At 42.8% G+C, this 13,360-nt stretch overlaps 1 protein-coding gene across 1 annotated transcript in view; it reads right to left on the bottom strand.

The window, feature by feature from the left end:
- The window catches only part of LOC115154184 (protein turtle homolog B-like), a 188,087-nt gene that overhangs the window by 29,259 nt on the left and 145,468 nt on the right, over positions 1-13,360 (bottom strand). Inside the window, exons 13-17 of the mRNA XM_029700146.1 lie at positions 8,737-8,912; positions 8,114-8,340; positions 5,308-5,392; positions 1,520-1,684; positions 1,325-1,370 (exon numbers count right to left, since the gene is read on the bottom strand). Coding sequence (XP_029556006.1) covers positions 1,325-1,370; positions 1,520-1,684; positions 5,308-5,392; positions 8,114-8,340; positions 8,737-8,912 — 699 coding nt within the window. The remainder of the gene's footprint in view (positions 1-1,324; positions 1,371-1,519; positions 1,685-5,307; positions 5,393-8,113; positions 8,341-8,736; positions 8,913-13,360) is intronic.

Here is a 13,360-nt window from a genome sequence, read left to right as displayed (position 1 = left end):
GGCACTTTAGTGTTAAAAGGGTCAAATGGAGTCCCAAGACGAGGGCTAAAGACAGGAATCACAATCAAGTGGCAGCTTTTGGAAAAATAACAGGCTACAGTGACAAATCGGATACTTACCTGTTACTTTGTTGATTTTTTACCTCTTACATGACATTTAAAACACCACAACTTTATAGACATAACACATTCTCTTCTCCTAAAATGTTGTTTGTACGTCCTGTTGCAATGTTAGTACCACGACACCAGGAGTTCAACAAAACATGCTCTGTAAGTGAATGGATCAAAATATATTATACTTCTATGGAATGCAGCTCAACGATATATGCTTGTTCAGTCCTCAAAGCCCACAGAAGGAATGAGTTTGAGAAAGAGAGAATCTATGTGGCGATTAAGATGCTATTTTAATGAGGCCACAGTAGCCAAATGAGGCCCTTGGAAAGATCTGAGGGAGAACCACTTCTCCAATCCAACAGTCTGTCAGACCTCTGAAGCACCGCCCTCAAATAATTATCAAACGTTCTGCCTTTAATGTCAGGGATTTTTGATTGATGTCTCTATGTAGGGTTGTTTTCTTGGACTGCGTCTCAAATTACACCCTGTTCCCTTTATAGTGCACTACTTTTTTTTACCAGCACCCCATATGGCTCTGGTCAAAAGTAATGCACTATATTGGGAACACACACAAAGACTTGGTTGCTAGATTAGACACCAATGTTTGTGAACACGGCCATGACAACCTCTCTGTGACCAAGAGGTATTGATCGTTCAGTCCCACTGTTATTAGGAAAACAAGGTCAAGAATGATGAATTTAACTTCCTGGGCCGTGACAAAGACAAGCTTGTGTACAAGCTCAGCTCTACTAGTCCATTAAAATTACATGAATGAAAACAGGTAGCTGAAAGTGTTTTCTCTAGGCCGCATTTTGTTGGGAATTATCGACAACATGATTTGAATTTTGAATGTTTCTAAAATATGAGTTGTATTTTTTCAATATCATATTGAGCATTTACTGTACGTGACAAGTATCTGGGATTAGCATTAAGAATGTGTTGGTTCCAAATATGACCGTTAAAGAGCAAGTATGAGCTTTGCTGAGATGAACTACGGGTAATAGCTAGCTACACAGTGACCACCCCCTGTCCGTCAATATCTGGCCAATCGCTGGCCAGTAATTGGTGGTCCTGCCAATAAGCTTTCTCTATTTGATGGGTGTGTCTGCTAGAAGCCTTGAGGTGTGATGCAGTGCACCCTGCCCTTGATTTGCATAATTTGCAACGAAGTAAGAAAAAGAGAAAAGTGTTGTTGGCTTAGGGTTACTTACGGAGTTTCCACACTTTTTCTGCAGTGTGTTATCGAGAGAGGGGGGTCTGAAAAAGAGGTGGGGGGGATAAATTCAATGTTTAATTTGATGTCTATTCAAAGAAATATCAAGAGAGCTCTATATTGCTATATCAGCTGTCAAATCATGTGTATGTGAGTCTGTCTGCAAATCCTTATGTCTCTATATGTGTCTCACCTCTCCTCCTCTTGAGCTTTCGTCGGCGCTGCTTGTTGACGAAGCAGGCTGCCAGTGTGCTAAAGAGGACAGCAGCTGCCAGGAAACAGATGGTAGCCACGATGCCAGCCACCACCGGCCGCGCCAGCCCCCCCTCATCCACCATTTCCGGGGGAGGGAAGAAGTCTGGGGAACAGGAGGTGGGGGGTGTGAAAGAGAGAGAGAGAGGGATGAGAGGGGAGAAAGGTAGAGGGGAGGGGAGAGAGGGAGGAAGAGAGAGGGAGAGAGAATGAGAGTGGGAAAGCGAGACATGACCTGACTTTTCTGCCAGGAGGCTATAGGCTTGGACAGGTCTTTGACCCAAAACAATACTGTGACCGAAATCCACCCACAATAATAAGTATATTAGCTTTATATTGGTATAGTAACTAAGCATATTGGTATATAAGAAAGCAAATCTTTCCAGTCTAGCCATTAAACATGCAATCTTGTGAGCAAGAAAAGTGTATTACATTGTGTAAATGACTTGAGTAACTCCACATAGCCTTTGTACTAGGCTTGGACTTTAAGGAGAATGTAACTGATTACTACGTATGGGAGGGCCTGACATCTGACATCTGCAGGCCTCTACCAGTCACCACACCAACTGTGTGTGTGTGTGTGTGTGTGTGTGTGCGTGCGTGTGCGTGTGTCTAGCTGGCTGCTGCCAATCACCACACCAACTGGCCGTCCAATTCACCTAATTCAGCGACTCATCATTTACAGTCCTGATTCGACAGACACTTAATTAATGGAAATGGATTAGGAAACTCCTTTCCTCATCTACTATACTTTCATGACCACAGACTGTCTAGATGACTGGATACTGAATATGTTCCCGCCCTCCTCATTTTATCTTAGGGAGAATTTGAAATATCAACATTCAGCAAGACTATGATCAAATACTTCAAAAAAAAAATGTAGTACAAGTATTTCATCAGGAGGGGGCAGCAAAGTACTTTCAAGTTTAGGAAGTAAACTTGTGAATTATGGTGGAAATTACAAGATTATGTTATAATGCTATAATTGCATCAAATATAATGCTCATTTGTATGTGTTCTACTGAGGATGGGCCTCTGGAAGATTTACGATGTCTTTGGATGATACCGCATTCCAGAGCATGAGTTAATGTTTCTGTTCTATAAGGTACCAGGGAGAGATGGCTTCAGTATGGAGTTGGGGGGCCAGACACTGGTCTCTACTCAATGAGTTCTCATGTTTTTAGAGCAGATACTGTCTGCTGTGAATTATAAGTATCTTTCATACAAATCTTAACCTTGTGACCCATTCCATACATCTGTTTGTCATGTAGACTGAAGGATGGACTTTGCTATAAAATGCTGTGGCTCAAACCAGCTCATTGAGTTCTCAGTGATCACCTCCAGGGGTGATTACCGATCAGCTCCATTACTGCAGTAATTAAATAGTAAACTTTTATTGTTTTGAAGAAATCTTAAAAGTCTCTCCTTTTGATTACAATAATTCCACCACAGAAATTTTTGCAGCTCTGGCGATGCTTTCACAGTTGCTCACAGTCGCAATTTCTGTGACAATATATTCCCTGTGACCTCCACACCAGAACAACATCACAGGGTAGAGAGTATTTCAACCTGACAGCACTGAAGATGGATATCCTATGTGGAATGTCCATAGGAGGAATATGAACGGGGGTTTTGTGATGTCATACTTTTCAGCCTGTTCCAGGAAGTATTCGTGCCTGGTCCCAGATGTGTTAGTGCTGTCTTGCTAACTCCTATGGTCATTGTCACATTTGACACTTAAGAATTGGCAATCCCTCTGGATCTCTTACAATATACACTACCGGTCAAAAGTTTTAGAACACCAACTCATTCAAGGGTTTTTCTTTATTTTTACTATTTTCTACATTGTAGAATAATAGTGAGACATAAACGCTATGAAATAACACATATGGAATCATGTAGTAACCAAACAAGTGTTAAACAAATGAAAATATATTTTATATTTGAGATTCTTCAAATAGCCACCCTTTGCCTTGATGACCGCTTTGCACACTTGGCATTCTCTCAACCAGCTTCATGAGGTAGTCACCTGGAATGCATTTCAATTAACAGGTGTGCCTTCTTAAAAGTTAATTTGTGGAATTTCATTCCTTCTTAATGCGTTTGAGCCAACCAGTTGTGTTGTGACAAGGTAGGGGTGGTATACAGAAGATAGATTTGGTAAAAGTCCATATTATGGCAAGAACAGCTCAAATAAGCAAAGAGAAATGACAGTCCATCATCACTTTAAGACATGAAGGTCAGTCAATACGGAAAATGTCAAGAACTTTGAAAGTTTCTTCAAGTGCAGTCGCAAAAACCATCAAGCTCTATGATGAAACTGGCTCTCATGAGGACCGCCACAGGAATGGAAGACCCAGAGTTACCTCTGCTGCAGGGGATAAGTTCATTAGATTTACCAGCCTCAGAAATTGCAGCCCAAATAAATGCTTCACAGAGTTCAAGTAACAGACACATCTCAACATCAACTGTTCAGAGGAGACTGTGTGAATCAGGCCTTCATGGTCGAATTGCTGCAAAGAAACCACTACTAAAGGACACCAATAATAAGAATAGACTTGCTTGGGCCAAGAAACACAAGCAATGGACATTAGGCCGGTGGAAATTTGTCCTTAGGTCTGGAGTCCAAATTGAAGATTTTTGGTTCGAACAACCGTGTCTTTGTGACACGTGGTGTGGGTGAACGGACGATCTCCGCATGTGTATTTCGCACTGTAAAGCATGGAGGAGGTGGTGTTATGGTGTGGGGGTGCTTTGCTGGTGACACTGTCTATGATTTATTTTGAATTCAAGGCACACTTAACCAGCATGGCTACCACAGCATTCTGCAGCGATACGACATCCCATCTGGTTTGTTTTTCAAACAGAACGATGACCCAACACACCTCCAGGCTGTGTAAGTGCTATTTGACCAAGAAGGAGAGTGATGGAGTGCTGCATCAGATGACCTGGCCTCCACAATCACCTGATCTCAACCACGATGAGATGGTTTGGGATGAGTCGGACTGCAGAGTGAAAGAAAAGCAGCCAACAAGTGCTCAGCATATGTGGGAACTCCTTCAAGACTGTTGGAAAAGCATTCCAGGTGAATGCCAAGGGTGTGCAAAGCTGTCAGCAAGACAGGGCGGCAGGGTAGCCTAGTGGTTAGACTGTTGGGCTAGTAACCGAAAGGTTGCAAGTTCAAATCCCTGAGCTGACAAGGTACAAATCTGTCGTTCTGCCCCTGAACATTGAAAATAAGAATTTGTTCTTAACTGACTTGCCTAGTTAAGTAAAGGTGTGGCTATTTGAAGAATCTAAAATATATTTTGATTTGTTTAACACTTTCTTGTTTACTACATGATTCCACATGTGTTATTTCATAGTTTTGATGTCTTCATTATTATTCTACAATGTAGAAAAAAGTAAAAAATAAAGAAAAACACTTGAATGAGTAGGTGTTCAAAAACCTTTGACCGGTAGTGTATATTTTGTATGATACAGTTTTGTGGGATTTAAATGGGCCATTAAATTACCACTCCACCAAATTACATGACATTTTTTTAACAGGACGAATCCCTACAATTATATCCCCATTTGCTTGTTTTGTCATGTCTTCAGTTAATGTCTGCCATATCTCAATTTTAGTCTGCCACTTGCCCCATGCCTCTGTCTCTCAAATCCTAGACATGTTTTGTGTGATGAAGGGGTGTCCATAGACGTTTATGCGGAGATGTGTTGTTCACTCACCTGTACTGGACACTCCTACTGTGTTACTGGGCTCGCTGACCAGTTCCTCCATGACTGCTATGACCCGGAACTCATACCACGCCTCCTAAGTCACACACGTCAGGGAGATGAGAGTAAGACAGGGGCAGAGGAAACACTGTATTTGTGTGTGTTAGTGAAACATCTGTTTAATGTTGAACTCTGTCATTCATGTTGTAGTCTGTCCCATTCTTCTTAGAGTCAATAAAAACTATTGTTTACAAAAAAGAAACCAGTTTGTTCGTTTTAGGAGGAAATCCACAAGGAAATCTACCTGTCAAAGTGGGCATGAAAATGTTTCGCACCACTAACAGTATGTTAGCGAATAAGTAAAAAGGCAGAGCAACAAATAGACAGTCCCTCGTGGTCCAATTACCTCAATAGCTTGAGTAAAAAGCGAGCTGCAGGAATGTGCTACAGTATAGGTGTAATGAGTGATAGAGAAGTGTGAGTGGGTGTTGGGAGTCATGCTAGAATAAAGTACCTGCATAGAATGTGACTGTATCCCAAATGGCACCCTATTCCATTTATAGTGCTGATATAGTATTTAGTATCCTACTTGCGCCGTGGTCAAAAGTAGTGCACTATAAAATTAATAGGGTGCCATTTGGGATGCGTCCTGTGACTGATGGCTGAATGAGACAAAAAAACACACTAAACATTTCACGCCAGGAGCGCAATCCGACACACAACAAAGGAATATAGATTTTTTTCAACGTTGGTGGAAAAATACATTTCTATACTTTAACACATCACTCTCCCCAGATGGTGTACTTATGTGAGACTAAGGATGCATTCCAAATGGCATCCTAAACCCAATACAGTGCACTTCTTTTAATAAGAGCCCTATGGGGGTATAGGGAATTTGGTACTATTTGAGAAGCATCCTAAAATGTTTTATGACTTCTTTGAGATATCAGATAGGCTTGGGCTGACAAGGAAGATAAAATAATCACTTTCATATACACTGAGCATTCAAAACATTAGGAACACCTTCCTAATATTGAGTTGCACCCCATTCTGCCCTCAGAACAGGCTCAATTTTTCGGGGCATGGACTCTACAAGGGGTCGAAAGCGTTCCACAGGGATACCGGCCCATGTTGACTCTAATGCTTCCTACAGTTGTGTCAAGTTGACTGGATGTCTATAGGGTGGTGGACCATTCATGACACACACGGGAAACTGTTGAACATGACTTCCAAGCAGCGTTGCGCATGGCATCTACTAACATACCCCGTTCAAAAGGCACTTAAATATTTTGCCTTGCCCATTCACCTTCTGAATGGTACACATACACAATCCATGTCTCAATTGTCTCAAGGCTTAAAAATCCTTCTTTAACCTGTCTCCTCCCCTTCATCTACACTGATTGAAGTGGATTTAACAGGTGACCTTAATAAGGGATCATAGCTTCACCTGGATTCACCTGGTCAGTCTATGTCATGGAAAGAGCAGGTGTTCCTAATGTTTTGTACACTCAGTGCAACATTATATAGTTGGTCCTTTGAAGAATACATTTTTTAAAAACACAACGGACTCCCATCCCCAATCATCATACACTATATATACAAAAGTATGTGGACACCCCTTCAAATGAGTGGATTCGGCTATTTCAGCCACATCCGTTGCTGACAGGGGTATAAAATTGAACACACCGCCATGCAATCTCCATAGACAAACATTGGGAGTAGAATGGCCTTACTGGAGCTCAGTGACTTTCAACATGGCACCGTCATAGGATGCCACCTTTCCGACAAGTCAGTTTGTCAAATTTCTGCCCTGCTAGAGCTGCACCAGTCAACTGCAAGTGCTGTTATTGTGAAGTGGAAACGTCTAGGAGCAACAACAGCTCAGCTCCGAAGTGGTAGGCCACACAAGCTCACAGAACAGGACCGGCGAATGCTGAAGCGTGTAGCCTGTAGAAATTGACTGTCTTCGGTTGCAACACTCACTACCGAGTTCCAAACTGCCTCTGGAAGCAATGTCAGCACAATAACTGTTCGTCGGGTGCTTCATGAAATGGGTTTCTATGGCCGAGCAGCCGCACACAATCCTAAGATCAGCATGCACAATGCCGAGCGTCGGGTGGAGTGGTGTAAAGCTCACCACCATTGGAATCTGGAGCAGTGGAAACCTGTTCTCTGGAGTGATGAATCACGCTTCACCATCTGGCAGTCCGATAGACAAATCTGTGTTTGGCGGATGCCAGAAGAACCCTACCTGCCCGAATGCATAGTGCAAACCTCCCAGTGAAGGGAAATCCTAACAATACAGCATACATTCTAGATGATTCTGTGCTTCCAACTTTGTGGCAACAGTTTGGTGAAGACCCTTTTCTGTTTCAGCATGACAATGCCCCCGTGCACAAAGCGAGGTCCACACAGAAATGGTTTGTCGGAATTGGTGTGGAAGGACTTGACTGGCCTGCACAGAACCCTGACCTCAACCCCATTGAACATCTTTTGGATGAATTGGAACGCCGACTACGAGCCAGGCCTAATCGCCCAACATCAGTGCCTGACCTCACTAAAGTCTTCCCAGAAGAGTGGAGGCTGTTATAGCATCAAAGGGGGGACCAACTCCATAATAATGTCCATGATTTTGGAATGAGGTGTTCGATGAGCAGGTGTCCACATACATTTGGTCATGTAGTGTAGTCATAACCATAGTGTTGGATGAAGGTGTGTTAATGAGCTTGGCTGGAATTAAAGCCTGCGCCCACACCAGCCATGCGGATAACTGGCCACCCGTCATTCTGTATGAAACAGTGTTTATACAGTAAGCTACCTGAATGAGGTCTCTGGCTAGCAGCTCTGTCTCTCCAGCGGGGATGGCATCGTCCAGGACATCCCACCTCTCCCCCAGGCGGAACTCCATGACGTAGCGCTCGATTGGAGCCGTGTGGTTGGCCGGCGGGATCCACATGAGCAAGACGCCCTGCTGCGTCCGATTAGCTATGAGGCATCGTGGTGGGGTAAGCAGCACCAGTGGTTCAGGGGTACTTATAGGAAAAACTGGACAGAGAGAAAAAGGGAGAGAGAGAGATAGAGACAGAGGGGGAGAGATGGAGAGTTGGAAAGAGAAAGAGAGACTGAGAGAGGTTAGAGCTGTATTTCAAATGCAGTAGCAGTGTAACTGCAATTGTTGGTACGAGTTCTTAAGAAAGTCGATGAGCAACTTTTAAACCACAACACATTGCTACTACAGCTGCTGCCACAGCACCACTGTCTACATCACTATTAACAACAAAACCACACATCATTCAATTAATTATCATCACAACTTTTCCCTAGCTGCCATCTTGTACTTACAACACACAGTTCTGTTGTGTTCCCGCCAGGTAAGGTCACTCTTGCCTCACTCTCTTAGGTCATATACTGTAGGTCAGAGGTGAATACCGTAATACCCACCTAGTGTGTTCACAGTGACGACCTCGCTGAAGGGGCCCGTGCCCAGCTTGTTATGCGCAAGGACACTGAACTGGTAGGCCGTCTGGGGCTCCAGGCCGGGCACTACCAGCCATGTCTGGCCAGAAGGCACGGCTATAGACACCCAATCATGTGGGCCCAGCTGCTCCCTCTTCACCCTGCAAGGTGGAGGGGGACGATAGGAGAACAGGCATGGGAGAGGGGGATGAGGGAAATACACATAGGAGTGGATATGGAGAGTGACTAGACTTTTAGTCAATGCACTCTGTCATTTCAGTAACGGTCATTTCTATCCGGTCAGTTCTGTAAAAATATTTTGTCCAGTCAGTTCAGTAACAGGATTTCTGGAATGATATTTCAGTGACACACCATTGCAGTTGCAGTCAGTGATGTCATTGTGTCTGTATCATTTCAGTAAGATCATTTATGTTAGAACATTTAATTTACAGAATGTCATTTCACAGTATTTCAGTCAAATAATTTCACACAGTAATACAGTTGATGATGGTAAGCCCATGCTGCGCTCAGCCGTGCAAATTTCCATTGAAGCTAAAGATGGACCATGCTTTAGATTCAACACCACTTTTCTGACTTTCACAGATCTCCCTGAAAAAGTCATTTGGGTGAATGAGTTCTTCTATTTTCCAGTGAGTATGCATGGCATCAGTCTCCATTTGAATTGTAACATAGTGTAGTCCTAAATAGATAGCAACGTATGAGACCACTGTGGGACCGTGGGTTTATCTCACTATAAACAGGGTTTAGAAAGATAACACTTTACACCAACATGTATATCAACCTGAGGGGGGAGTCATGATCCTCGTATACAATGTCATTGTGTCATGTCATATGTAGGCATAACTCTCCCTAACAGACATGCATGTATGTCTGATCGTGTACATGATAGAGGCTGGGGGTTAGGGACTGCGATAAATCACAATGTGCTTACTTTGTGCTGACTGTCAAAACGCCTCTCTGTGATTTACAGCAAATGCCACGCGCAGACGGTGTTCTCACCTCTCCCAATCCCAGGAAATCATTACGCCATCCTAGGGGGCATCTAGTGACTTTCAGGTCTTGGCCATTGTGCGTATGTTAAGTGACATGATAGCTGTCGTGTGTATATTATAATGCATTCACTGTGAGGGTGTGTATATTATGATGCAATCACTGTGAGGGTGTGTATATTATGATGCATTCACTGTGAGGGTGTGTATATTATGATGCATTCACTGTGAGGGTGTGTATATTATGATGCATTCACTGTGAGGGTGTGTATATTATGATGCATTCCCTATGAGGGTGTGTATATTATGATGCATTCCCTATGAGGGTGTGTATATTATGATGCATTCCCTATGAGGGTGTGTATATTATGATGCATTCACTATGAGGGTGTGTATATGATTATGCATTCACTGTGAGGGTGTGTATATTATGATGCATTCACTGTGAGGGTGTGTATATTATGATGCATTCACTATGAGGGTGTGTATATTATGATGCATTCACTATGAGGGTGTGTATATTATGATGCATTCACTATGAGGGTGTGTATATTATGATGCATTCACTATGAGGGTGTGTATATTATGATGCATTCACTATGAGGGTGTGTATATTATGATGCATTCACTATGAGGGTGTGTATATTATGATGCATTCACTGTGAGGGTGTGTATAATATGATGCATTCACTGTGAGGGTGTGTATATTATGATGCATTCACTATGAGGGTGTGTATATTATGATGCATTCACTATGAGGCTGTGTATATTATGATGCATTCACTATGAGGCTGTGTATATTATGATGCATTCACTATGAGGGTGTGTATATTATGATGCATTCACTATGAGGGTGTGTATATTATGATGCATTCACTATGAGGGTGTGTATATTATGATGCATTCACTATGAGGCTGTGTATATTATGATGCATTCACTATGAGGGTGTGTATATTATGATGCATTCACTATGAGGGTGTGTATATTATGATGCATTCACTATGAGGGTGTGTATATTATGATGCATTCACTATGAGGGTGTGTATATTATGATGCATTCCCTATGAGGGTGTGTATATTATGATGCATTCACTATGAGGGTGTGTATATTATGATGCATTCACTATGAGGGTGTGTATATGATGATGCATTCACTGTGAGGGTGTGTATATTATGATGCATTCCCTATGAGGGTGTGTATATTATGATGCATTCACTGTGAGGGTGTGTATATTATGATGCATTCACTGTGAGGGTGTGTATATTATGATGCATTCACTATGAGGGTGTGTATATTATGATGCATTCACTGTGAGGGTGTGTATATTACTTCAACGTCAGTGGGTTTATTGTGCTTCGTTGGCTGTTATGGTTGTGTACATTATGCTTGTTGTCAGTGAGTATATTACCGTATGAAATGTAGCTATATAACACAATATTTTCATTGTCAGTGTGTATATCACGGTGCACTGTCTGTCAGTGTGTCCATAATGTATTGGCTGTCAGTGAGTAAATCATATGGTGGCAGTCATTGTAATAGGATATGGTGGCTAGCCTGATGGTGTGTTTGTAATGTGGTCGCGGGGGGCTGTTTGGGGGCGGTTCCATCTTTGATTGGCACATGAGACCAGTAAAGACGTCCTTCCCAGTGAGGCTAATTAATTTTATATTTTTTTGGGGGGGCAGTACTATTCAGGAATAGTGAATATTTCCTACATTTGAGTTTAAGACAATTCCGCTACATCCTGTATAAATGTTCACAAGTCAACTTAAAAAACAACAACATTTAATTGAAAAGGACTTGAGAGTGGTGTCTGGGGAAAAAGTTAGTTTTTTCACTTTATCTAAAGCCGTCTTCCAAGCACTACGGCTAGAGTGCTGATAAGGATACTCAGAAATACTCAGGAGGAGATGGAACTTCTGTGTGGAACCTGTGTGTGTGTGTGCGTTAATGTGTGATATTGCTTTAGCATACCATGTTTGTTTGTTATTGTTGACTGAGGCTAACCTTCAGCTCAGCGAGTTAATCTGTCATCTAAGGTAGGTGAGTGGAACTAAACCATCAGGTCGATAACAGGTCAATCACACACATGTGCCAGTACGTGAGTTCATGCATGCAAGTGTGTGTACGGGTGTCTGCGTGAGCACATAAGTGTGTACACGTTGAAGTTTGTGGCAATACACATTAAATCTTATCAGTGTGTGTGTGGACGCGAATCCGTGTGTCTGTGTTCTACAACAGTGTGTGTACGTGTGTGTGTGTGTGTGTGCGTGCGTGCGTGCGTGCGTCCCTATCTGATGCTAAAAGACACAACGCATGCGCACCCTGGTCACCCTGGTCACCCTGGTCACCCTGGTCAGATGTAGCGTACTATATGGGGAATTGGGTGCCATTTGGGATGCAGTCCAATGTCAGCCACCTGTTGCGTTACCATCACCCAGCAACCTGGCAGTCTCACACACAACCATGCTTTAACACTCTGGAGAGGAGATAGCTATATGGGGCTTGAGACTTGTTATAACGCCATAGTGACCTGACTTAAGGTGTTAAAGTGGGCCAACTAAAGAGATCCGACAGGATCGTTAGAGTCAATGACTGACTGCATCCAGAGCATAGAGCTATAAATGGGGCTTACCACCTGCTATAACCACCTAATGTCCTGACATGGGGTTAAAATTGGTTGTCTGGGCCTATGGGTCTACATACAGAATACATAGGGTTACGACCTGTTATAACAGCCTCTTCACCTGATACAGAGTTAGAATACACAATGTTATACGAGGCTGGTGTACACTGGGTTTGTGGCACATTTGTGGCCAACATTTTCCCGATCAACGCTTCAAATGAATATGAGCTGCTGTTTCTGTGAGTCCTTCACACCTGAAACATAATCAAACAAACAAACATACAAAAAACAATGATACAGCTCTTTATAGAGCATTCTATAGAGTTAAGAGCAGCGGAGGCTATAGAATAGTGATATTTGGCAGGAATATTGGAAGTGGAAGGTTGCTACTTGTTAGAGTTGCATCAGCTTTAGGGAGAGCAGGTAGGTGGAGGTCTAGCCACTAGCCGAGAGAGAGAGAGAGAGTGAGAGAGGGAGAGAGAGAGACAGAAAGAGAGAGAGAGGGTAAAGGGGGCCAGTTGGTTGGATAGCGTGGAGTCAGTGGAGGAGAAGCTCTGTTAACTCTTGCTTGGCAAAATAGAAACCCTTGAGTGATCAGCATTGTTTTGTGTGTGATCAGCTAACTCTTGAATATCTAGTATCAAAATAGTTCCACTAAATGGGATGCATCTCAGTACTATGGATATGTGATATTGTAAAAACCTTGTTTAATGTGAAGCACAGGCATATTAATGAACTTAAGTTACTAACCACTTAAGTTGTACAGCATTCTATTAATAAAAACTACTTGACATGGTAAGTGTCCTCAGAAGTCGGCGAGGGAGGGCGCGACGGAGCCTCCGACGAAAACATGAGATGGGGGGCATGGGGGGGTGGGCATGACACAGCTTTTATAGCACATGAATATATCATTACTGTCACATCCTGACCATAGAAAGCTGCTATTTTCTATGGGAGAGTAGGTCAGGGCG

This window comes from Salmo trutta, chromosome 19 (assembly GCF_901001165.1).
Source record: "Salmo trutta chromosome 19, fSalTru1.1, whole genome shotgun sequence".
Lineage (NCBI taxonomy): Eukaryota > Metazoa > Chordata > Actinopteri > Salmoniformes > Salmonidae > Salmo > Salmo trutta.
Note: the sequence above shows the minus strand (reverse complement) of the source record. Positions and strands in the feature narration are given on the sequence as shown.